The 25,840-nt window shown below is 45.6% G+C and overlaps 2 protein-coding genes across 3 annotated transcripts in view; both read left to right on the top strand.

Moving 5' to 3' along the window:
• Usp4 (ubiquitin specific peptidase 4) overlaps positions 1-15,281 on the top strand; it is a 37,539-nt gene extending 22,258 nt beyond the window's left edge. For both annotated transcript variants that reach the window (XM_050139341.1, XM_050139343.1), the window contains 11 exons: positions 860-943; positions 1,496-1,590; positions 2,840-3,031; positions 4,287-4,375; positions 7,490-7,714; positions 9,423-9,493; positions 10,076-10,194; positions 10,632-10,781; positions 11,878-11,981; positions 14,179-14,267; positions 14,942-15,281. In XM_050139341.1, coding sequence (XP_049995298.1) covers positions 860-943; positions 1,496-1,590; positions 2,840-3,031; positions 4,287-4,375; positions 7,490-7,714; positions 9,423-9,493; positions 10,076-10,194; positions 10,632-10,781; positions 11,878-11,981; positions 14,179-14,267; positions 14,942-15,103 — 1,380 coding nt within the window. In that variant the 3' untranslated portion in view covers positions 15,104-15,281. The remainder of the gene's footprint in view (positions 1-859; positions 944-1,495; positions 1,591-2,839; positions 3,032-4,286; positions 4,376-7,489; positions 7,715-9,422; positions 9,494-10,075; positions 10,195-10,631; positions 10,782-11,877; positions 11,982-14,178; positions 14,268-14,941) is intronic.
• A 392-nt stretch (positions 15,282-15,673) lies between these two features.
• On the top strand, positions 15,674-23,238 carry CUNH3orf62 (chromosome unknown C3orf62 homolog). Its single transcript, XM_050139355.1, has 4 exons — positions 15,674-16,191; positions 16,634-17,035; positions 19,193-19,263; positions 21,817-23,238. The coding sequence occupies exons 1-4, from the start codon at positions 16,121-16,123 to the stop codon at positions 22,080-22,082; spliced, it is 810 nt and encodes a 269-aa protein (XP_049995312.1). The 5' UTR covers positions 15,674-16,120; the 3' UTR covers positions 22,083-23,238.
• The last annotated feature ends 2,602 nt before the right edge of the window (positions 23,239-25,840 follow it).

Genomic DNA, 25,840 nt, shown 5'->3' on the forward strand with positions numbered 1-25,840 from the left:
GGCTCATAGTGTGATTTATCACCTAGTCATCTGGACTTTTTTTTTCCTTTCTTTTTTTTTTTTTATTTTTATTTTTTGTTTTTTCGAGACAAGGTTTCTCTGTGGCTTTGGAGCCTGTCCTGGAACTAGCTCTGTAGACCAGGCTGGTCTTGAACTCACAGAGATCTGCCTGTCTCTGCCTCCTGAGTGCTGGGATTAAAGGTGTGTGCCACCACTGCCTGGCCTCTTTTTTTTTAAATTTTTAAACAAAGGTGGTACCTGCTGGATTGTGATAGTTCACACATTTTCTCCTGGGACTCAAGGAAGGCAGAGGCAGTTACAAAAGGTCTCTGTGAGGTTGAAGCCAGCTTGGTCTGTGTAATGAATTTCAGGCCAGTCAGGGCTACACAGTGAAGCTCTGTCTCAAAAAGAAAAAAAGGTGATACATAGTATCAAATCCCCGCCCCCGCCCTCTCCCCCCCATGGTTTCTCTGCACTGCATGAGCCTGTCCCGAAACTAGCTCTTCAGACCAGGATGGCCTCAAACTCACAGAGATCCACCTACCTCTGCCTCCTGAGTGCTGGCATTAAAGATGTGCACCACCACCACTTGGCCTTTTAACGATTCCTTAAAGGAAGTACTGATCCAATTCCAAAAGTAAAGTATAAACAAAAGCAATGTTTGAGAAGGAAAGAGGTGGATGCCTGAATGTTGCAGCTTTGCTAATACCAAAGACTTGGCTCTGTCAGCTGTCTGCTTGACTCATCTGGGCCTTGCACTGCCTCTGGGAGGGTCCTTGTTCCCAAGATGTGTCCTTCTCCCAAGTCATTTCCTGTCTCTTTTGGAATACTTTTGTTACCTCGACTGTTTCTCCTGCAGTACCGTGTGACTGTGCCATTGATGGGGGCCATTTCTGACCTGTGTGAAGCGCTCTCCAAGCTGTCTGGCATCGCTGCAGAAAATGTAAGTAGGAGTTGTTCAAGTGTAAGTTGGCCCCTTAACATGGCTAAGTCACTTTATGGCCCTTTGGAGTTTCTTTCAAATTTTCACTTTTGGACGGTTGTTGTTATTGGACAGCCGTTGTTATTGGACCGCACAAATGTGATCATTGTCTGTCTTGGTTCTTCATGGCCTCTGGCCTTGATCTTGATCCCATCTAGCACAGGGAAATGTCATTTTTCCTCCATTGCAATGATGCTACCCATTGTCAAAGGGACAAGAGTAGAGGATGCTGCTTCCATCATTGTGTGGTGTTTGGGTGTAGATTCTCTGGGTGTTTCTGATAGCACTCACTCCTCACCATTCCTGCCACTTGAGGGCAGATGTTACCAACATAGCAGTGCTGTGACAGCCATGTTACTCCTTTTCAGGTCCTGGCCCTCGCCTTAGGACTACTCACATGGTGGTTCTCTCCAGCAACACTAGAGCCGGGGATTTCCACCCTTTGTTTCTGGGTTTTATTCAGTGGGAGCTCTGTGAGCCATCCTGTCATGCTTCTGTGCTCTCGATTCTTAGATGGTGGTCACAGATGTATATAATCACCGGTTCCACAAAATTTTCCAGATGGATGAAGGTTTAAGCCACATCATGCCTCGAGATGATATTTTTGTGTAAGTATTTAGCAGTTTCTGATACTTTGCAGAAGAATCCTTGTAGAGGCTTTGCCTTGTTTGTGTTTCCAGTTCTGACATCAGTGCTCATGTGTATCTGTCCTCATACCTGGCCAAAGGAAATGTAGGCTCAGGAAACTGAGCATTGTCAGTGCTAGAACCTTTTGACTCCACAGAGCCCTGCACAGACACAGCTTTGGTCAGTAGTTTCTGTTTGCTAAGAATACTAATTCCATGGTTTTGATGTCAGAGGTTCCTGGCTCAATAAATCATAGCTTGGACAGGTGGTGTTGGTGCACACCTTTAACCCCAGCACTCCAGAGCCAGAGGTGAACAGATCTCTGGGTTCAAGGACAGTCTGGTCTACATAGTGAGTTTCAGGATAGCCAAGGCTACACAGAGAAACCCTGTCTCAACTCTGCACCCCCCCACCCCCGAAAAAACGTCACCAGTGTATGAGAGACCGGGGCAAAAAAAAAGGCTGTGGTACAGAGGGATTTGGGTTCTCTGAAGCAATGGACTTAAACTTTGTGGCAGCTTCCAGCCAACCACTTGCTCAAGGGAACTTTACAACTTTTATAATCCCAGCATTTGGGAGATTCAGGCAGAAAGGTTTCTGTGAGTTCAGGGCCAGCCTGGGCCATAGTAGGTCTAGGACAGTCTGGGTTACCTAAAAAGACACTCTGAAAAATAGTCAGCTTAGTTGGTAGAGTGTTTGCCTAGTGTACACAGAGTCCTAGATTTTATCCCTTCTCACTAAATAAACCAGGTATGTCTGCATTCCCAGTACTTGGAGGTGGAAGGAGTAGCTGTCTGAAGGCCCTCCTCAGTTACATAGTAAATTCAATTACATAGTAAATTTGGAACTTGCCTAGGATATGAGAGGAAAGAGAAAGACAGAGACTAAAAAAAATGATTCATTTTTAAGAGTTGAACTTTTTGGTGAGAAAAAGTGAAGTTGGTAGAGGAGTCTTCCACAGGGGCTCAGATGCTGCGGCCCTTATTTCTGCTGGAAATCAGAGGACAGCCTGCAGTTTAAGTCTTTTTGGGGTAAGAAGCAATCTAGTCTGGGCTGTGTAGATCCACGCGAGCTGACAGTGAGCAATGTGTAATCGCCTTGGGAGTGGCTTATCTCCCTTCTGCTAATGGCACCTGTCCTTTATAGTCACAGTCCTCACCACCGTGCAGCTTCTGTCTTTCTTGCTGAGGGACCTGCTGCTAAGGGTTCCCTCTTCTGTGTCTCATGCAGGTATGAGGTCTGCAGTGCTTCCATGGACGGCTCGGAATGGATCACTCTTCCGGTCTACTTCAGAGAGAAGAAGTCCAGGCCATCAAGTACTTCTTCTGGAGCTGTGCTCTATGGACAGCCACTTCTCGTTTCTGTTCCTAAGCACAAGCTAACTCTTGAGTCTTTGTATCAAGCTGTTTGTGATCGAATCAGGTTGGTGCCAGAAGTGCAATTTTGTTATCTGAGATTAATGCATCCAGCAGTTTTAGTCCTTTGCAGTTTCTCTGTTGATCCCACATACACACCTTTGTGAAAAATGAAACTGTGCCCACCCCCTGGGAGGGTCAGGGTATAAGCTAATGGGATGTAGTAACTGGCACACATAAGTACCATGAGCCAGGGTTTGTTCAGTCCTCTGATTCCTAGAATCATATCAATCATGCTTAAATGGCATTCAGTGAGAAAAGTGCTTGCCTAGCATTCACAAAGCCCTGTGTTCAGTCTCCACAACTCCATGAACTAGGCATGGGTATAGTGCACACCTGTAATCTAGCACATGAGATGTGGAGGCAGGTGGATCAGGAGTTACAGGTTATTCTTAAATATGTAGCAAATTTGAGGCCAGCCCAGGATATATAAAACCCTGTTGTAGCCAGGCGGTGGTGGCGCACGCCTTTAATCCCAGCATTTGGGAAGCAGAGGCAGCCGGATCTCTGTGAGTTCGAGACCAGCCTGGTCTACAAGAGCTAGGTCCAGGACAGGCTCCAAAACCACAGAGAAACCCTGTCTCGAAGTCTCGAAAAACAAAACAAAACAAAACAAAAAAACAAAACAAAACAAAAAAAAAACCTGTTGTAATATATATAATAATGCACATGATGCAGATGACATCCTAGAAGACCTGAAACTAGCTTTTCTTGGTATCTTCCCCCCTCTATCTCCTTCCCCAAGACAGAGTTTCTCTGTGTACCTTTGGAGCCTGTCCTGGAACTCACACTGTAAACCAGGCTGGTCTCGAACTCACACATCCACCTGTCTGCTACCTGTCTGCCTCCTGAATGCTGGGATTGGAGGTGTGTGACACCACTGCCCAGTCTTGGTCTCTTTATTGGCTTATTAAGCAGATTTCTTAGGTACATCTTGATTCTTTCTTTCTTTCTTTCTTTCTTTCTTTCTTTCTTTATTTATTTATTTATTTATTATGTGTACAGTATTCTGTCTGCATATCAAAAGAGGGCAGCAGATGGCTGTGAGCCACCATGTGGTTGCTGGGAATTGAACTTAAGACCTGGAAGAGCAGCCAGTGAGTGCTGTTAACCTCTGAGCCATCTCTCGAGCCCAGCATCTTAATTTCTTGAGCCATTATGTTGTGTTTGTTAGTAACTAAATATGTAAATTAGGTACTGCTTCATAGCTGCCTAGTGAAGAAAGAGAAGTTAATGCTAATAGTCCTTTTTTTTTTTTTAAGCCGCTATATAAAACAGCCTTTGCCTGATGAGTTTCTCTGTTCACCCTTGGAGCCTGGAGCGTGCAATGGTTCCAGGGGCAGCTATGAAGGTGAGCATTCCTGCTGTGGGGGGTGTAATGACCACATTGCTCTTTATTTCCCTCTTTGTGGAAGGTGTTAAACACATGGCAGTATTTGAGGCTAGGCTGGTAGAAGGTAGGGTCTCTCAGTCATCATTGTTTTTTTTTTTTTTTGTTTTTGTTGTTTATTTAAAGATTTATTTATTAGGTATATAGTGTTCTGCCTGTACAGCCTAAGAGGGCACCAGATCTTATTACAGATGGTTGTGTGGTTGCTGGGAACTGAATTCAGACCTCTGAAGCCTCTGAGCCATCTCCAGCCTCAGTCACCATTGTAAACTTATGTCCTTTGTAGAATCTTCTTAGGTCCCTGCTTGGACACATTGGGCTTCACCTCAGACACACTGAGTCTAGAGGAATTAGGTAACAAGGCCGAGGGTATGAAGCAGAGCTAGGATTTGTTTGGTTGCCATGCAGTTGTGATGTGCACTCCTTTTATCCCAGTATTTGGGAGGCAGAGGCAGGTGAATCTCTGTGAGTTTAAGACAAGCCTGGTCTACAGGACAGTGAGGCTACACAGAGAAACCCTATCTCGGGAAACAAAACAAAACAAAAAAAAAGGTTTGGTTTTACAGTGCTAGGTGTCAAGGCATCAAGGCTAGAGCTTCGCATGATCACTGGATCACTGACCACTCCAGAATCAGAATTTAATTCTCATCTGTGAGCATTGCCTGGTTGGTACTTTCCTAGCATGTTCCTGTGCAAACCATCCAGCATGGCTGGGTGCCACGGACCGGCTCAGGGAAGCCACTCAGACCGTGGGAGAAGCAGGGTCTTGGTAACAGGAAGGCACAAGTTCGGCGAAAGACAGACACAACACACAAGAGAGTGGTTGGAATCTGCTGCGATTTTACTGAATTCATGTTTTCATTATATAGTATTCAAACAAAGAACAAATCAGAAGGTCATGTATCATTGGTTGGCACAGTATGAGAGCTTCTTTTAGTCACATCAGCGATATTTAAGAAAAGTATATTATCAGGAACAGGTGTTAGACATAAAGCATCCTTAGAAGAGGAAATCTTGTCCTTGAGAATGTAAACCTCAGACAAGTGGTTTCATCTTATGAATAGAAAGTTTCTGTCTCATTATCACTATCATGGCCCTTCCTCTTCCTAAACCTTTATTTCATCTAGTGACCAAATAGACCTAATCAGTTCTCTGCACCTGTTGAAATATACTTTTTTTTTTTGCTTTTTCGAGACAGGGTTTCTTTGTGGTTTTGGATCCTGTCCTGGAACTAGCTCTTGTAGACCAGGCTGGTCTCGAACTCACAGAGATCCGCCTGCCTCTGCCTCCCAAGTGCTGGGATTAAAGGCGTGCGCCACCACCACCCGGCTTGAAATATACTTTTTAGTACCTTCTTATGCAGCAGACATCATGGGGGTTGGAATCTAGCAAGCCTATCCATAAAGTTCAAAGTATAATATAACAGTCTTTGTCCATCAACATTAACTCATCTATTCCCTTGCTCATCATACATCCTGTGTATGACAAAGGTTCTGCTGTAGTCTTATACATTCCCATACTGTGCTTCCTTATCCCAGAGCTGTTCCTGAAGAGAATGATCCTTGTCTTGTATGTATAAAGACTATCATTATTATGAAAGAAATTGTGCAAAGCTCATATCCTGCATAGCCAGCTACTCGAAAAACCCGTCTATGCCACAGCGGTGGCTAATACCGGGCTGCCTGCCATTGACCTCCAGGAAGCCTAGTCCCATAGGACACGTAGCTCCCATCCAGTATAATGACATATGTCATGTCACACAGACGACACTGGAGTTGGTGTGACAGCTGGGGAGCCTGTTGTGCCCAAGGAGGGTAGATGTCCTGGCCAGCTAATCAGAAGGCTGAAGCTGGCTATCTTGGGAGTTTGTATCTTCTTAGGAAGCTGTAGTCAGTGGCTGACTTGAGGTTATGGGAGAGAAGGAAGTCAGTAATGGAAAACCTCAAGGCATTCCTGTGGCCAGGGATGAACTGTCTTTACCAATGAGCATGCCTGTTCTGCAGGGTAGGTGTTCCTCTTCCTTTGGACACTTAGGTGATCGTGTGCCTATAAACCCATAAATGACCTCCAAATTCTTTGATTTTGGTGTATAAAGTTTTTATTCATTACTGTTGTGTCTATGTGTGCATGGTATGTGTGTGGTCGTGTATGAATGTTTGAGGGTCATTTTCTGGAGTTGATTCTCTTCGCCCACTTTTATGCAGGTTCTGGGGCACAAACTTAGATCCCCAGGCTCATGCAGCAAATGCTTTATCTGCTGACCAATCTTGACAGCCCTCTTTTTGTCTCACTACAGGCTGGGCTAGCACTCACTGTATAGCCTATGCTTAGTTCCCAATCCTCCTGCTTCTTTCTCCCAAGTACAGGGATAGTAGGATTTTAAATCTGACTTTTAAATTTTGTTTCTTGTAAAACTGTTTTCTTGAGTGTTTCATTTCAGTGTGCTTTTCTCTCAACCTATTGATGAAGGCAGAGTAAAATCATATGATGTGCGAACCTAAACTCATCTCAATCCCTGGGTCTCTGCTTCCTCAGCATGGACTAGCACACCTTGTCTGCCCTTGGGGGCTGTCACGTGTTAAATCAAGTGCCTAGTACTATAGAGATGTGTAGAGATGAAGCACTTCAACACACACATTGGGAGGAAGCAGTAACACACTGAAGTATTAAATAAACATTTATCGTTTACTTGTTTATTTGTGGGTTTTGTTGTTTTGAGACAGGGTCTTATGTGGCCCAAGCTAGCCTCAAATTTGCTGTGTGTTTGTGGCTGGCCTTGAACTCAGTATCCTGCCTCAGCCTCCTGAGTGCTGGGCTTATAGGTAGATAATCACCATACCTGACTAAATAAAAAGTTTAACATTGGCCAGATGGTGGTGGTGCACATCTTTAATCTCGGCACTTCAGAAGCAGAGGCAGATGGATCTCTGTGAGTTCGAGGCCAGCCTGGTCTTCAGAACAAGTTCCAGGATAGTTAGGGCTATACAGAGAAACCTTATTTTGAAAACCCAAGATAAATAAATATTTTAACAATGAAATACGGGTCTTATATGGATTGTTTTTCATGTGTATCAGGAGACGACGAAGAAGAAATGGATCATCAAGAGGAAGGGAAGGAGCAGCTTTCAGAAGCAGAAGGCAGTGGTGAGGACGAGCAGGGAGAGGACCCTAGTGAGACCACCCAGAAGGTGAAAGGCCAGCCGCGGCACAGGAGGCTTTTCACCTTCAGTCTCGTGAACTCCTATGGAACTGCTGATATCAATTCACTTGCAACTGACGGGAAGCTCCTCAAGCTCAGCTGTAAGTGCTCTCCTGACCTTTCAGCTAGACTGGGACACTGAAGATCATTGAAAGGCACTTAGTTTACTGTCCTTTTTTTCCTGTTTGGTTTTCTCTGTGTAGCTTTAGAGCCTATCTTTAACCAGAGACAGTTGTTCTCTATGTTGTCCTGGCTGTCCTAGAACTCGCTCTGTAGGCCAGGCCGGCCTCGAACTCACAGAGCTCCACCTGACTCTGCCTCCCGAATATTGGGATTAAAGGTTTGCACAACACTGCTCAGCCAGTTTTAATTGTCTTTATGTAGTTCTGTGACCATTTCCTTTGGAAAATGATTGAGGACAAATATATTCTTCATCCTTCAAAGGATTTTCACTTTGTTCCTTTTAGTAGAGGGCTTGGCAAATTTGAGACAAGCATGTGCCTGCTCTCTCTCCATCTCTCTCTCTATTTCTCTCTCCCTCCCTCTCTCTCTCGTCCTCCTTTCTTTTAATTTTAAAAGTTTTTTTGTGTTTGGGTGTTTTCCTGCATGTATATGTGTACATGTGTATATAGTTGCTTGCAGAGGAACTAGAGCTGTAAGAAGTTAGGAGCCTCCCAACTTGGGTATTGGAGAGTGAACCCCAGTATTCTATAAGAACAGTAAATGGTCTTAACCACCGAGTCATCTTTCCAACCTGACCCAACCCTTTAAAAATTTTTTTATGTGAATGGGTGTTTTACCTGTATGTAAGTCTGTGTACCACGTGTGTGCCTGCAGAGGCCAGAAGAGGATATCAGATCCCCTGGGACTGGAATTTCAGACAATCAAGAGCAGCCATTGGGTGCTGGAAATTGAACTTGGGTCTTCTGGGAGAGCAGACAAGGCTCTAGCTGTTAAGCCATCTCTCTAGCCTCCAACTTTTTCAATTTTTCACTTATTTAATTCATGGTTCTAGGGATTGAACTCAGGGACTTGTACATAAATGGTAAGGGCTCTAGTGCTAAGCTATAGTTCCCTCCTGCTTTTCTGTTTTGTTTTGTTTGTTTGTATGTTTTCCCCAAGACAGGGTTTCTCTGTGTACCCTTGCCTGTCTTGGGACTCCATAAACCAGGCTGGCCTCAAACTCAGAGATCTGCTTATCTTTGCCTCCCTAGTGCTGGTACTAAAGGTGTGTGCCACCATGCCTGTCCCCTTTCCTGTTTTGAGACACATACGTAGCCCGTATTGACTGGTCTTGAATTTACTCCTAGCCAAGGATGAACGCCTGATCCTGCTCTAAAAGCTGAGATTACAGCGTAAACTACCACACCCTGCTCTCAGATTAATTTTGCTTCCTTAATCCAGTCTCTTGTTTTTCTCTCTCCCTCCCTCCTTCTCTGTCTCTCTGTCTCTCTCTCTCAGAACCATTCAGTGCCCTGGGGTGCTTGCCAGTACTGAGCTGGACTGGTGCAGGGTTGTTTCGTTTTCTACCTTGGATGATCTTGGTTTGCCTGGTGTTTGTCCAGGTGAACAGCTGAAAGCAGTTACTGTATCTGTTGTGTCAGATTTTTTATGCTTCAGGCAAGAGGCTAAGTCTGTTCCCAGTCCCTCCAGCTCCACCCCGCATTTGTCCTGTCAGGAGAGGATCCGTAGCACTAAGGAAGTCTGTGGTGGTTCTGCCTAAGTGTGGCCCTTCTCACTCTGGCCACTTGGAGAGCCTCTCTTGTGCTGGTCATTCCATAATGAGTGACACTATGGTCCCCTCCACAGCTCGATCCACACTGGCTATTGACTGGGACAGTGAGACCCGAAGCCTTTACTATGATGAGCAAGAATCTGAGGTAGGTCATTTGGGGTTTGTGGTCAGTGCTCTGGAAATATATTTACAGTCCTCTCACTGATTGAACAACAGTTTAACAAGTTTTCCTGAGAACTTGAAAAACACCCAAGACTTTGTCTTTTTGTATTCAGAGACCCCAGAAAGTGTAGTATATCCCAGGCAGAGAGAGAGCCTCTAGCTTTTTTTCCCTTTTTCTTGAGGCAGGGTTTCTTTGTGTAGCCCTAGCTGCCTGGAACTGCTCAATAGACCAGGCTGGCCTTGAACTCAGAGATCTGCCTATCTCTACTTCCTGAATGCTGGGAATAAAGGCGTGCACCACCACTGCTCTGCTGACAGCCTTAGCACTTAGCACTTAGCATTTTGAGCAAGTAAGATGGTTCTCTACCAGAACTCAGTGCTTATTTCTTTTCTTTTTTTTTTTTTTGGTTTTTCTAGACAGGGTTTCTCTGTAGCTTTGGAGCCTGTCCTGGAACTAACTCTGTAGACCAGGCTGGTCTCGAACTCACAGAGATCCGCCTGCCTCTGCCTCCCTAGTGCTGGGATTAAAGCTTCACCACCCGGCTTCAGTGCTTATTTCTTGCAGGCCTGTGAGAAGCATGTGAGCATGTCACAGCCTCAGAAGAAGAAGAGGACCGCAGTAGCCCTGAGAGAGTGCATTGAGCTCTTCACCACCATGGAGACCCTTGGGGAGCACGACCCCTGGTATGCGTGTCCAGATACTGAGCAGGGGATTCGTGGATTCATAGGGTCTGAGGGTTGCTGGGACCATCTCTATGCACAGAAACCTCTTCTGTGCTTGGAGAGATCATCTTTCTGCAATGGCCACAGATCTATAATACGTCATTGTGTGTGCGGACTGTGTTTTCTGGACTGAAAAAGCCATAGTCCTTGCTGATAAGTACCTGGACTGAGGGGTTCAACTCCTAGCACCCACATGGCAGCTCACAGCCTTCTGTAACTACAGTTCCAGGTGACCAACACCCTCATGCAGACAAAATGCCAATGCATATAAAGTAAAATTAAATCAAATCTTAGAGACAAAACAAAATGCTGGGGTTTAGCCCTGCTTGGAAGGACAGCTCTGTGACAGAGTAGCTGTGTCCCACTAAGCTTCCCGCTGCCCTGTCTTTTCTCCTCAGGTACTGTCCCACTTGTAAGAAACACCAGCAGGCAACAAAGAAATTTGACTTGTGGTCTTTGCCCAAGATCCTGGTGGTTCATCTCAAACGCTTCTCCTATAACAGATACTGGCGGGATAAGCTTGACACAGTTGTGGAGTTCCCAGTCAGGTGGGTGTGGGCACCTGCAGTGTTGTCCGTGTGCCAGTCAGGTGAGAGGGTGCTTGGGGCTCGGGTTAGGTTGTGTGTTACTTGGCTCTGCGAGGTTGACTTGTGGAGCCATCTTCCTCCCACCCCCGCACTAGTGGGAACCATCCCTGATAGAACAGCCCTGCCGATTGTCTGTGTCACTGCTGGTCCTCCCCTTGAGTCCTCCCACCAGCCTATGGTCTGCTTTGCTGGCCCGTCATTGGTGTTAGGGACCTGGTCTCAGCCAGGCCAGCACAAGCTCAGTGCTGCTTCTCATGAACAGGAACATGGCTGTCAGAGCTGCCTACCCAACGGAACTGATCTTTAGATGGGTGTGGTTGTGTGTGCTTGCAACCCTTGGCTGAGGCGGGAAGATAAGTGATTACAAGTTCAAATCCACCCTGGTAATTTAAAACTCTTTTTCCTTTTTTTTTTTTTCCCCAAAGTTTTTCAGGGATTCTCTGTGTGGTCATGGCTGTTCTGAAACTCGCTCTGTAAACCAGGCTAGCCTCGAACTCTCAGAGAAATCCCTGCCTCTGCCTCCTGTGTGCTGGAATTAAAGCATGTACCACCATGCCTTACTTTCTTTTACCTTTTCTGCATTTTTGAACATTTCCGTGTGAGCCAGTGAGACAGCTCAGCGAGTAAGTAACAGCACCGGCCACACAGGCCTGAGTCTGATCCCCAGATTCCATGGTCGAAAGAGAGAACCTCCTAAGAGCTGTCCTCAGATAACTGTGATGTGGTGTTAACGGCTGCACTCAGTTCCTCACTCAGACACACATACACAACAATAATAACAAAGAAAATTCCAAACTAGGAAAGCCTCCCAGGGGTTGCACCTCTGTTAATAGCAGCCTCCCGACTCAGGGGCTGAAGCCCTCTTTGACGTCTTCTTGCCGCTGTTGGAACCCACACAGTATGGTAGCGCCACAACTTGGACCTCTCCCGGTTTCTAAGCCCTGGTCTGTCTCTCCTCACATAGTTGAGTGTTTTCCTGTACTTTGGTCTGTTGATGAATGGGGTTGCTGGGCTACAGAGTTTAACTTACTTGTGTGGTATTATATTTTTTACTCAGATCTCTGAACATGTCCGAGTTTGTCTGTGACCGGTCAGCAAGACCTTATGTTTATGACCTAATTGCTGTGTCCAATCACTATGGAGCCATGGGGGTTGGTCACTGTAAGTATTGGCATCTGCTTACTTGAGATGTGTGGAAATGCCCTGCCTGGTGTTCTCTCAGCCTCTTCCTGGATGCCTGGCACTGCCATTAGCCCCTGGCTTGTTTATAGTTCCTGGCTATAGGCTTTCTCAATTCCTTGCCCTTTCTAACCCCCTTCCTTTCTCCTTTCTAACTTTTCATATTCTTTAATTCGGTACTGTTAACGTGGTGAGTTGTCCCACTGATAATCCCATGCTGGGCTGGAGCTCATCGTGTCATCAGTCAGGGTAGCCTAGGGCTCTAGGCAGTCTCTCAAGTAGGGGCCATGCTGGGTTTATCTCTGGGGTTCTCTCTTAAGACAATGACATGATAAAACTTTATGCACAAAAACGTTTGCCTCTATGTTTGTTTTGATTTTTCAAGCTAGGGTTTCTCTGTGTTGCCCTGGCTGTCCTGGAACTAGCTCTGTGGACAGATGGGCCTTGAACTCAGAAATCTGCCTACCTCTTCTGCCTCCCAAGTGTTGGGATTAAAGATGTGCGCCACTACACCTGGCTCATTCCCATCTCTGTATTAGCAAACATGCTTGAGAGCACAGCTGATACTGCTGTCCAGGGCCTTGATCAGAGAGTTCTCGGCCACTTCAGAATAATCGAAAACAGCTCTGTAAAATTAGTATCTTTAGAAGCAGCATCCCAGCTCTGCAAAAGCGGAGAAAATACAAGGGGTACAGAGACCTAGAGTGAGAAATGCCAAAATTAGTTTATTTTTGGCATAGTTTGGTTTGATTTTGAGACAGAATCTCGTCTTGCATCCCAGGCTGGCTTGTAACTTGCCAGGTAATCCTTAATGGCCTTGAACTGCAGTTCTTTCCACCTACTGTTTACATGCTGAGATGATAGGTATACATGACTTTACCCAGCAAAAAAGTGATTTCTTTCTTTTGACCTATTTCCCAGAATTTCTGGTTCACTTTATGGAAACTTTTTTTGTGTTGTTGTTGTTGTTGCTGTTGAGACAAGACCTTACTATGAAGCTCTGACTGTCAGAATGCTTACACTCACCCTCCTGCCTAGCCTTCCAACTGTTTTAGCTATCTATATATTACCAGTTTTGAGGGGGGCATTACTTTTCCCCCAGTGCTGGGGATGGAATTTGGAGCCTTGTGCAATCTAGATTAGTCCAGCTACTGAGCTGCAGCTCCAGACTGCCCACCACAGATACTGTCGCAGCTGTGGAGAAAAGAAATGGAAAGCTTCTTGTTCCCTTCTCAGCTCTGCAAACCCAGTGGTCACTGTTTTCCAACCAGAATTCCTCTACTGGCTCCAGAGGCACTAAGAACATTCTGCTGAAGACGAAGCCATCTGCTCTTGTTGTCTTAAATCTTAGAAGTATCAGTGCCATCGCCAAGTCCCTCTGTGGCTCTGGATTGCACTCATGCCCATGTTGTTTGTTGGGGGCACTGATGGAAATCCTAGGCTATTCCAGGACAGGCACCAAAGCTACAGAGAAACCCTGTCTTGAAAAGAAAAAAAAAAAAAAAAGGAAATCCTAGGCTAGTGCTGTGACTACACCATGTCTAGCACTGATCATAGCCATTGAATAGACCCCGGGCAGCTGGAGAGATGGCTCAGTAGCGGAGAGCACTGTTCTTCCAGGACCTGAGTCTAGTTCCCAGCACATGTCGGCTGACTCCCAGCACCACCTTATCACCTCTGTGGGTATTTGCACGCCTGTGCTCATAACCACCCCCTCCATGTAATTAAATGATAGATCTTTATTAAAAAATAAAAGTTGGGTGTGGTGGTACATATCTTTAATCCCAGTACTCTGGAGACAGAGACAGGTGAATCTCTGAGTTCAAGGGCACCCTGATCTACTAGTGAGTTCCTGGACAGCCAGGGCTACACAGAGAAACAAACAAACTTATTGTTACTTATATGTATGTGCATATTAGTTATATAATTTTGTGGTGGTGGTGTTTTCTATTTGAGACCTATTCAACCCTCCCTAGATTTGGCTGGGTTGGCCTTGTACTTGGGGTAAGTACTCTTGTCCCTGCCTCCTGAGCGGATTCACACTGGCTATACACTATTCTTAATGTCAGTGTCAATGTTTTTGGGTGTGAACCTGTGTTTGTATTCCATCCTAGCCCTAATGAAATAACCAGATTCATTTTCCTGGTGGCCATTAGAGCGTTTTATTTGTAACTTGCAGACACCGCGTATGCGAAGAACAGACTGAATGGGAAGTGGTATTACTTTGATGACAGCAATGTGTCCCTGGCTTCTGAGGATCAGATAGTGGTGAGTACCTGGCCCAGATACCCACTTTTCTCCGGTTATCTTAACAAATAAGCCAAAAAGGTCCTCTTAGGCCATTGGTTACTTCATTATCTGGAGAGGCCCTGGGTGGAGTAGAGTGGACTGCCATTCATTCTAGATCTTTCCTAATGGAAAAGCTCAGTTTTCCTTGAGGTACTAGATCATAGTAATCCTGCATTTCCCCACAGCCATGGCCAGGACGCCAGGAGGCAGCCAGTAAAGGGCCTTTCTGGGTGCTCTTAGGTGTGGCAATGCAAACAAGGTGGCAGACTCCTGACCACTTGTTCACTCACCCCTCCTTCAGGGTGTTTGTTTATTGAGGTGTGGCTTTCTACACATCCCTAATCTAAACTCACTTTGTGTGTCAGGCTAGCCTAAAACTTACGGTAATTCTCCTGCCTCTGCTTTCTGAGTACTGGGATTACAGGTGTGTGTAACCACATCCAGTTTCAGATTGATTTTTTTTGAGAAAGGGTTTTACTCTGAAACCTAGGCTGGCAAAAACAAAAACAAAAACCTTCTTTCCCAGGCTCTTTTCCCCTCGCTGGGATTATAGGCAGGAGCTACCATGAGTTTAGTATAGAATGGTGAGGAAAGGGTGGGGACAGGTGCGTGTGTTCCCAGTAAATGGACTCTCTCCCTCCCTTGTATTTTAGACTAAAGCTGCCTACGTGCTATTCTACCAGCGTCGTGATGACGAATGTCACAGCGCGCCCTCGCTCACCGCTTTCCCAGCCTCTTCTGGTGGAGCCATGAGGCTGGGCAGCTCGCAGCAGGGCCTGGGAGATGATGAGGCTTCCAACATGGACACCAACTGATGCTGACTCAGCGGCCCTGCCACCTCCCCCACCCCACGGCAGTGTCCTTCCCCAGGAGAATGCCTTTGACACTCTTGAAGACTGCTCATGTCAATCTTAAAACCAGATGAGGAAATTTCCTTCTTTTATGAGAAGAGAAAAGAAAAAAAACCCTGTTCTCTCAGAAGGGTTATGTTAAGAGGCTGAATTATTTTTTCTTTTAAATGGGTGTTGAGATAAACCTGTGGAGCTGAAGTGTGGGGTGGGATTTGGTACACAGTGAAGCTTGTCTCATGGATTCCAAAGAATGGAGAGGAACACCCTGTAGTTGAGTATGGTGCAGCCATGAAGACCCATGCAGGGCTGCTCTGAACTCCTGTGTTTTGGGTTCTGGTGCCCATACTGGTCACCCTGGCCACAGTAAACCAAGCCTCTAGCAAACTTGATGCTGTCCTCGAGTCCTTTGCTATTCACTGAGATGGGTTTATAGTTTTCTGAACATTAGCAGCAGTAAATTATTACTGGAGCCCATTTCTAGTCTCTGTTCTCTCAGAATTTCCCAGCTCTTGGGGGTCTTCTTGTTTTCAGTTTCTGTGGAACCTTCAAGTTCTGTTTTAACACCACTGTCCTTGATAAAAGCTGATTCTATGTGGAACTTTAACACTCTCTTAAAATAAGTCCATTCATAAAACTGGGTGCAGTGTGTGGCATTGTTTCTCCATGTTGGCTTCAGAGAAACACTATGGGTGTTTGCCAGGTCTTCAAAACACTTAAGTTAAATGTGGTTTAAGAAAATACTGTTTCCAGCAGGGCAACCTAGACCGTGCCTTTAAGCCCAGACCTGGGAGGCAGAGGCAGGTGAATCTGAGTTAAAGGCCAGCCTGCTCCACGGAGCAAATTCCTGGACAGCCAGGGCTAAGCAGAGAAACCATCTTGGAAACAACCCCGCGCCACCCTGCTCCCCCACCTCCCACCCCCCGGAAAAAAAAAAGTTTTCAGTAACAGATATCTCCGGACTGGATTGTTTCCCTTATCCCGATGGCGCTACACCTTACTCTTCACCTGCTAATAGGTCACTTCTCGAGGCCTTTGTTGCCCCTTGTGGTCATGTGAGTTTTGACCGACCTTTAACCTAGTACGTGGGGGGTTGGGAGTCGCGTCTTGGCACGTGAGCGCAGTGTCCGTTGGGCACTCTTGTGCGGCCACGGCTGGGTGAGGACGCAGTAGGGGCCCCTTCCGGCCTAGATTGGCTATAGTTTGGGGACCCAGACAACTGGGTCGCAGTGGGGGGCGGCGGTGGGAAAGGCCCAGCGGCAACCAGCTAAGGAAGCTCTTGGGGGTTAAGCGGGGTATATCAGGCCTTTCCCTGCGATCTGGGGTTCTGAGAGTTGTGGGCAATAATCCCCTCTCAGAGGAAAAGAAGGATGATGTGGTGTAAGCGTAAATCAAACTTGAAATCCGGGTAGAATCTCAGCCTCTTGTGTAGCATCATTATCGCGTTGCTCTGTGCATTTCCGATTATTAAATAATAAAAGGCATGGTCGCTTTTAGGGAAATGTCTGAGAAACTACGAAGATGCAGAAAGGAGCTGACTGCAGCCATAGACCGAGCCTTTGAAGGAGTCAGGCATTCCCAGGAGTGCACAGGCCCTCAGAGGCTGGACGCCCCATCGCTCGCCTCTCTGCCCGTGCACAGGCTGTTCTGCCGAAACCCACTGGCAGCTTGCCCCTCTGCTGCCCCCTGCGCTGGTGCCTCATGTGCTCCTGAGAATGAGAACCCTGTCTTTGCACCACACCATGTCCCAGTTAATGCAAAGCCCCTTCCTTTATACCCTAAAAGAAAACCTCTGACCAGCAAGGAAAATGTCTTGATGCATTCTTCCATTTTGGCACGTGAAAAACAGTTTTGGAGAGCTGCAGGAGATGGGGAAAACTGGAGAAAAGAAAGTTTAAGGTGATTTTAATTTGATTGCTTAATAGCATCAATTAGGGAGAATTGTTTCTTAAAAAAAAAAAGGGTCTGATTTGTTATTAAGCTAGCCTTCTCTTGGGAATGCCAAGAATGTACAGGAAATTGATAGACAGTTTTTAGAATCTGACCCCAACAGTTACGTTTTGTTGTATATATTTGGGCTGAAAACTCTAGCTATCCAGGCATGGAAACTATGGTACCCAGAGGGCAATCAGTGTTAAGTAATTATTTTTAAATGTATGGGTGGTTGTTGAGGATTGAATCAGAGGTCTCATACATGCTAAGGCAAACATTCTACCGCTTATCAACAAGCCTTAGCAATGCTCCTCTTATTCTAGGAGGGTTTTGCCTGCAGAGGCCGGAGGCTGTGGCACTGCCTCCCCAGCAGCTAGAGGGACTGACAGCTGGGAGCTGCCATGTAGGTGCTGTGCAACTGGAAGAGCAGCCAGTTTCTCATTTTATATTTTTATTAGTATGTATATGTGTGTGTGGATGGAGTGTAGACATTAGCATGCCTCTGGAAATCAAAGGGAAACCTTCAGGAGTTGATTCCTCTGTGGGTTCAGGGATCCAACTCAAGTTGTCACGCTTGCATTTGCATTGCTGTGTCATTCTGCCAGCCTGTTTTTGCTTTTTTTTTTTTTAACTCTAATGTAGACCATATGGCTTTAAGCTCCTGTTTAGCTGAGGGTAACTTTTTTTTTAATATTTATTTATTTATTTATTATGTATACAATGTTCTATCTGTGTGTATGCCTGCAGGCCAAAAGAGGGCACCAGACCTCATTACAGATGGATGTGAGCCACCGTGTGGTTGCTGGGAATTGAACTCAGGACCTTTGGAAGAGCAGGCAATGCTCTTAACCCCTGCCCCTGAGGGTAACTTTGAACTCGGGTCTCTGAGTCTTAAGTCCAAGTGCAGGAATTATAGACATGCGCTACCAGTCCTGAGTGATCTGATTTAAATACAAACACTCTAAGCTGCAAAAACAAATATACCACATACCATCTTCATGTTCGTAGCCAGGGCAGTGGCCTTTACCTTCCTTTGCCCACACTTAGATCCATGACGAGGTCCTACTTCCTGGCTTTATCTGTGTCTGTGTTTCAGCCAGGCTGTGGTGGAGTACACCTTTAATCTCAACAAGCAGGTATCTGAGTTCAAGGCCACCATGGTCTACAGAGCAAGTTCCAGGGTAACCTGGACTGCACAGAGGAACCCTGTCTCAAAAACTAAACCGAACCAAACCAAAAATACCTTTTGATTGTCTCCTTTACAGCCACTAAGTAGCTACAAACTGTCCCATTCTCGGGTGGATGACTGTGTGTGATCTGACTTAGATGTCTGGCCATCTCGCCTAACCCAAAGTCAAGTAATTGAGAATTCATTTAACTGAAATATGCGTGCTGGCTTCATGAGCATCAGTACACCTGTAGTGGGATCATCGTTATGATGGTGCTATTGTTTCTTCACTGATTTAGTTATCAGTTTCTGGTTATTCTCGTAGCATAAAAGGTAGTCACCAGTAAATGTTAGTCTTAGCTGGGCATGGTGGCATGTCTTGAATCCCAAGCACTCAAGAGACAGAAGCAGGGGGAATCTCTGAATTTGAGGTCATCCTGGTTGGTTTACACAGGAAGTCCCAGGCCAGCCAGGACAACCTAGTCTGTGTCTTAAAAACAAAACAGGGGATAGAAAGATGGCTCAGATCCTGAGTTCAATTCCCAGTGACCATATGACAGCTCACAACCATCTATAAGATCTGGTGCCCTCTTCTGACATGTAGGCATACATGCAGGAGGAACATTATATATAATAAATCTTAAAAACAAAACAAAATTAGACAAACATCAAAACAGTTGCATTTTAGATTATCTCAAGTTTTTCTTTTTCTTTTTTTTTTTTTTTTCTTTTTGAGACAGGGTTTCTCTGTAGCTTTGGACCCTGTCCTGGAACTAGCTCTGTAGACCAGGCTGGTCTCGAACTCACAGAGATCCGCCTGCCTCTGCCTCCTCTGAGTGCTGGGATTAAAGGCGTGCGCCACCACCGCCCGGCTTATCTGAAGTTTTTCAGTATTTTCCTGAAAAAATATCTAATTCCTCATCTTCTTCCCCCACCCGCACCCATCTGCGCTGCAGGAAGGATGACTCAAATATGCTGCTGAGCAGTTCTAGCCAAGAGGTCACAAAGGACCTGCTGGATATGATTGGTAAGTAGAAAGCTGGGCCACTCCCTGCTCGGTCCCTCACATAGGCCAGGAGGCCACACATCTTGTTTGGAAATTTAGTTTGCCCAAAGCAGACTCAGAGAACCATGAAATCATCAATACTGCCCCTTCAATGAACAAGTAACCTAGTAAGGCCACGGGTCAATAAGATCATTACCTAAGTGTCTTATAATCTGGGCAGCCTTCAGACCTTAGTACAGAGATGAAGGAAATGGGGTACAGGCCCAAGAAGGAAGAAGGTGGGAAATGCAGTGCTGGAGTGAGGTGACACCGGCCTTTAATTGCGGCACTTGGAAGGCAGAGGCATGCAGACATGGATGAATTTGAGGCCAACCTAGGCTGCAGAGTGAGACACTGTCACAAAGAATAAGATCTGTCTCCCTAGAAATAGCCACTTAGCATAGTACTATATGTCTTATTAGACAGTTTACCTTTATCAAACACTTTTATTATTTTTAATTATGTATATGTCTGTGTGTATCTTGAGTGTGGGTGACCTCAGAGGCCAAAGGCGTTGCCTCCCTCTGGGGCTAGAATTACAGGAGGCTATGAGCCACCAGGCATGGATGCCTGTAACTAAGTCTGGGCCCTTTGCAAAAGCAGTTAAATGCTCTTAACTGCTGAGGCATCTCTCAAGCTCCATTTTTTTTTCTTTTTTTCTTTGTTTTTGTTTTGTTTTTAGAAGAAAGGGTTTCTCTGTGTAGCTTTGGATCCTGTCCTGGAACTTGCTCTGTAAACCAGGCTGGCCTCGGACTCACAGTGATCTGCCTGCCTCTGCCTTCCAAGTGCTGGGATTAAAAGTATGCCACCACCACCCAACCCCATTTTTCTTTTAAATTTTTTTTTAAATTTCTTTTTTTATTAATCTAGGCACAGTTTTAAGATTGAGTGTTTGCCTGCAGGTATATTTGGGGACCATATGTGTGTGTGCTTTGTGAATAGAGGCCAGAAGAGGTGTTGGGATTTCCTGGAACTGGAATTCCAGAGTTGTCAGCCTCCACGTAGGTGCCAAGAACTAAATGTGTCTTTCTTCTACAAGAACAGAAAGTCCTCTTAACAACTGAGCCATCTTTTGTAGCCCCTACCCCACCCATCCCATTTTTGTTATTTTTGTTTTGTTTTTGAGACTCCCTTGGGCTACACCAAGCTTTTTCTTTTTCAGACAGACTCTGGCTGGATAGGCCAGGCTGATCTCAAACTTGTAATCCTCCTGCTTGACTCTTGTGAGTACTGGATGATAAGCATGCATCAGCACACCCAGCAATAGACGTTTATCCTACATACATTCTATATCTGTATGTTCTCTGAACTGTGTCCTATTTCTAAATGACTCACTGCAGTGAGCCAGCATCTCCTGGTTAGGGGATACATAGCTGCAGGCATTGCCAGAAACTGTGGACATGGAAGAACCCCCAGGTTAGAATGGACTCAAGGGAGATCTAATGAGGGACGGTGCTTGCATTGGGCCCCAAAACCTTTCTGTAATTTTGGATGACTGACTGTCCTCTGCTGCCCATTGTTCCCTTGGACCTCCCAGTACCTGTCTCCTCCTGACTACCCGCAGACCCTGCTTGTCATACCACCTCATCACCCCCACAGGTCAGCGAGTTCTGAGAGCTGGAACAAGCAGGCATATTCCATTTATACTATGCTTGAGAATGCGCAGATAATCAGGGCTGGTGGCTCACTTGTGTGTGCTGTGACAGGAATGTCTAGTTCTGTATAGCCCCTGAAATGCTTACCCATTTATGGTTTGTGTGTCTATTTGCTTGCTAGCTTGTGGTAGTAAGGTATCAAACTAGACAACGATTCTTTCATGAGTTACATACATTAGTTTTGTGCTTTTTTAACTTAAGTATGAAATGTTCTCAAACTTTTTTTTTTTTCTGAGACAGGGTTTCTCTGTGTAGTCCTGGCTGTCCTGGAACTCACACTGTACATCAGGCTGGTCTAGAACTCACAGAGATCCACCTGCCTCTACCTTCTTGAGTGCTGGGATTAAAAGCGTGTGCCACTACTGCCTGGCCTCATGTTGGGCACCCATATGTAGCATGAGTTCTAATAGGCATTAATAATAAAAATCCGAGTCACATAGACGGAAAAATAAAAGATCAGAGAGACAAAGGAGCAAAACCATGGCCACCTTATCTACTCAACTTCCCAGGCAAAAAGACACCGAGCTCTTGTCTTCACCCACTATATCACTTCCTCTCCCTGCCCAGCCATATCACTTCCTGTCTATCTGTATAGACTCCAGACCTCTGTGGTTAATTAGAGGCTAGCTATGCCCTTTGATCTTTAGGCAAGCTTTATTTGTGCAAACAAGATATCACCACAACAGGGTATCTTTGTGTAATAGCGCTAGCTGTCCTGGAACTCATTCTGTAGACCAGGCTAGCCTAGAACTCACAGAGATCCACCTGTCTCTGCCTCCTGAATGCTGGGATCAAAGGTGTGTGCCACCACTGCCTGGCTGTTCTCAGAAACTTCTAAATTGAACTATAAAGCTGAATGTCATTTTGTTATTGTTTTAAGACCATACGAGTATCCGAACTATTGAAGAACTGGCTGGAAAACTAGAATTTGAAAATGAATTGAACCGTGTGTGTGGACGCTGCCAAGATTCACCCCTTAAGGAGGAGGCCTGGGCCCTGCTTGTGGACGAGAGCCCTCGGAAGTCTTTGGATGCTGACCCTGGGAGCCTCAAGCAGGCTTTTGATGACCAGAATATTGTTGAGACCGTTCTGGACTTGGAGGAGGATTACAATTTGATGACCTCTTTTAAATACCAAATAGAGTAAGGTTAGCAGCAGCAAGTCCTGACTCTTGACAAGGGGTTGGCAGAGTCTGAATCACCACATACTGTAACTCCTGCTGAATCCCATTGTGACCTGAGTCTAGGCTTTAATATTCTGTTATTTTGAAATGTTTGGAGTTTTTTTTGACTTGACATTTTTTAAAGTGTGTTTTTGATTGGTGTTCAATATATACAATGCCTTTGGTAGGTTGTGCCTTTGCTCTTTCTCCAGATTCCTGGAAAAGATGGGTACTGTAACCAGGATGGATTTGCCACCTGGGACTAGCCCACCACAGGTAAACTCGATTCAGAAGAGCCAGGCTCACACTCGAGTTTGGCTTGGGCTCTCTGCTCCCCTCACACACTTTGCACACAGGAACCCTGTTTCCTGCATACACGCTTTCTTCAGGTCTTGGTTTACCACCCTTATTTTCCTATCCCTATCCCCAGAGTGCTGCCTCTGCGTGGATCTACTTGAGTCAGCGTCTGGCAGGATTCCAGACTGTCTTCTTTAGGACCTATGTATCCTCCACAGACACATGGACCCCAGCTGAGGGGGGCAGGAAGGGGACAGTCAGCACAGGTTCACACCTGAACCACATCATCCCACCATGAGAAGTTCTACAGCAAAGACCATGCTGAGCCAAGACAGAGAAGGCCAGAAGGCGGCCAGGAAGACAGGCCAGGGTACTGCACATTGTCCTCCTGAGGTCAGCAGAGCAAAAAGAAAGGAAGGAAGAAGCACAGTAGCAAGCACGATGACTCAGTGTATCGTTCCACTATTTTAACAGCTACTTTAGTCTTGGCATTTGGCTCAGTGGTACTCGACTGGTGTAGCAATAGAGGCAACATGTCACTCCTCAGTGGCATTCGTACGGTCACCTTGTCAAATACCCCGAGATGAGTGTTCACTGGTTTCCACCAAGGATGGCCACTGGCATTGCCTGCCTGAGGCAAGAGAAAAGGACATCTAGTCAGTGGCTCTTCTTGACTAACTGCCATTTAATCTCTGCAGGAGGGAGAAATTCAGTAAACACAGCCTGACTTGGAATGTTCATAGCATCCTTGGCTGCCTCTACTCAGGTTGTTCTAGAGAGGTCAGCCTATTTGAGATTCATGTTCATAAAATATTTCTCAAGCAAGCATATTGCTTAACTGTATGTGAAGTGGACTTTGTTTTTATTTTGAGAGAGAAGGTGTATATCCCTGGCTGTCGTAGAACTCGCTTCTAACTCACAATGATGAGCCTGCCTCTGTCTCACAAGGTGTGCACCAGCAAACCCCACAGATGCAGAGGTGGAACTTAATTTTTGCCTTTTTCTCTTACCCATCATCACCCTTAAAAATGAGCTAGACTTGGTTACTCTTTTTATTTTAGACTTTTTTTTTTTCTGTGTTGCCCTGGCTGTCCTGGAACTTGCTCTGAAGACCAGGCTGGCCTCAAACTCACAGAGATCCACCTGCCTCTGTCTCCCAAGTGCTGGGATTAAAGGCGTGTGCCACCACCACTGTCCAGCTAGACTTGGTTACTCTTATTCAAAGACTAAAGGAAAGAAAAACTGCAGAACTGACAAATCCCGAGACTTATCAAATGCCATGTAGAGGTTAGACGACAGGTGTGGTGCATGCAGTATTCACAGAACTTGGGAGGCTAAGGCAGGAGAAGGCCAGTTCAGAGGCCAGCTGGTTCATGTAGTTAGGCCCTTTCTTAAGAATGAAAAGGAGGGCTGGAGCGATGTCTCAGTGGTTGTGAGTCTTTGACTTGCCCTTTCCAGGGGTGCTACACCTCCAGTTCCAGGGGATCCAACACCCTCTTCTGGTTTCCTCTGGCACTTGAACTCTTGTGACATACACTCACACAGGCATGTATACATATAAAAACCCAAATCTTTCAAATTAAAAATCGTAAGATGTAGATGTGATGGCTAATGCCTGTAATCCCAGCACTTGGGAGACGAAGCAAGAGGATCAGCAGCTTACAATCATTCTTGACAACACCACAGTGCAGTGCTTCTCAACCTGTGGGTCTGACGACCCTTGTACAGGCTCACCTAAGACCATCAGAAAACACAGATATATACATTATGATTTATAACAGTAGCAAAATTACAGTTATGAAGTAGCAACAAAATGGTTTTATAGACAGGAGCAGGTGGAGGAGGGAGGAAGGAAGGAGAGAGGGGCAGGAGGCAGGTAGTCACTTTTCATGAGGGAATGTAGCATGTGCTGGAGCCCTGCAGCAGACAGTGTCAGGACCCCGAGCAGGCCAGAGAACTGCCTGAGTGCATCCTGCCAGGTCCCCAGGACGCAGGCTAGCATACTGCCTGAATGCTAGCAACCACAACAGGGTCACAGCCTTAGGAAAGTTTAGAACCACTAGCATAAAGTGTTCAAGGCAAATCTGATACCTGTGATTACAAAACCCATGGCCTTCAGTCGATAACCTTGAGAAAAATGTCAGACAAACCCAGACAGGTGGATGTTCTAGCATCCCTGGGTAGAACTTCAGGATTATCAAGGCCACAAAAACGATTCAAAACCTCTCCGCAGCAGTACAGAGAAGACACTGTGCCCGAGAAGCACGGGAATCCTGGACTGTGCCTGAGAGTAAGGGACGTTCACACGAGTGAGATCTACGTGAAGGCTGGTGTTTAATGTATTGACACTAGTTTCCTGGCTTTGACAGATCTATCAGTTACATACATGTCAACACTGGGAAAGCAGGGCAGAGTGTACCCATGCTCACTATATTTGAAGTCTTCTGTAAATCTAAAGTTATTCCAGAATATTACATTTAAAAGTGCAATCAACTGCGAGCCAGGTGGTAGTGGCGCACGCCTTTAATCCCAGCACTCGCGGGGCAGAGGCAGGTGGATCTCTGTGAGTTCGAGGCCAGCCTGTTTACTAAGCAAGTTCCAGGACAGTCAGAGCTGTTACACAGAGAAACCCTGTCTTGAAAAAAAATAAGAGCACTGGCTGCTCTTCCAGAGGACCTGAGTTCAGTTCCCAGCAACCACATGGGAACTCACAACCGTCTGTGATAGGATCTGAAAACCTCTTCTGGCCTGCAGGTATATAGAGAGCACTCATGCATAAAATATAATTAAATAAATTAAATTTAAATTTAATGCAATCAACTCAATTGTTTTTTTTTTTAATGTAAAAGCAAAATTTTGTTCAGTCTTGTCTACAGAGTGAGTTCCAGGACAGCCAGGCCTACACAGAGAAACTCTGTCTCAAAATATCAAAAAAAAAATTGTAGGGAAGCATCAACAGAAATTAAATTAAAAAAATTTTTATATAAAAATAAATAAAAAGAATAAAAAATAAAATAATGATACTACCAAAAAATTTATATTTTGCCAGGCAGTGGTGGTTCAGTCCTTTAATCCCAGCACTTGAGGTCAGCCTGGTCTATAAAGCAAGGACCAGGATAGCCAGGGCACAAAGAAATACAGTCTCTAAAAAAACCAAACCAGCCGGGCGGTGGTGGCACACACCTTTAATCCCAGCACTTGGGAGGCAGAGGCAGGAGGATCTATGTGAGTTCGAGACCAGCCTGGTCTACAAGAGCTAGTTCCAGGACAGGCTCCAAAACCACAGAGAAACCCTGTCTCGAAAAAACCAAAAAATAAAAAATAAAAAAACCAAACCAAGCCAAAAAATAAATAAGAAAAAGAAAAAAAGAAACAAAAAAGTCACAATGTGCAGTGTGTGTGTCTACAAATCAACCCCTGAGCCCAGACCTACTAGACAGGCGCT

Source organism: Alexandromys fortis, unplaced genomic scaffold (genome assembly GCF_014885135.2).
Source record: "Alexandromys fortis isolate MF-2015 unplaced genomic scaffold, M_Fortis_MF-2015_v1.1 scaffold_36, whole genome shotgun sequence".
Classification (NCBI taxonomy): domain Eukaryota; kingdom Metazoa; phylum Chordata; class Mammalia; order Rodentia; family Cricetidae; genus Alexandromys; species Alexandromys fortis.

What these genes read in the sequence shown, in the direction of transcription:
- CUNH3orf62 (XM_050139355.1), top strand. Translation starts at nt 16,121, where the DNA reads ATGGCGCTACACCTTACTCTTCACCTGCTAATAGGTCACTTCTCGAGG. An exon ending in TGGAGAAAAGAAAGTTTAAG is followed by an intron (nt 17,036 to 19,192) that starts GTGATTTTAATT and finishes TCTGCGCTGCAG; the next exon opens with GAAGGATGACTCAAATATGC. An exon ending in GGACCTGCTGGATATGATTG is followed by an intron (nt 19,264 to 21,816) that starts GTAAGTAGAAAG and finishes TATTGTTTTAAG; the next exon opens with ACCATACGAGTATCCGAACT.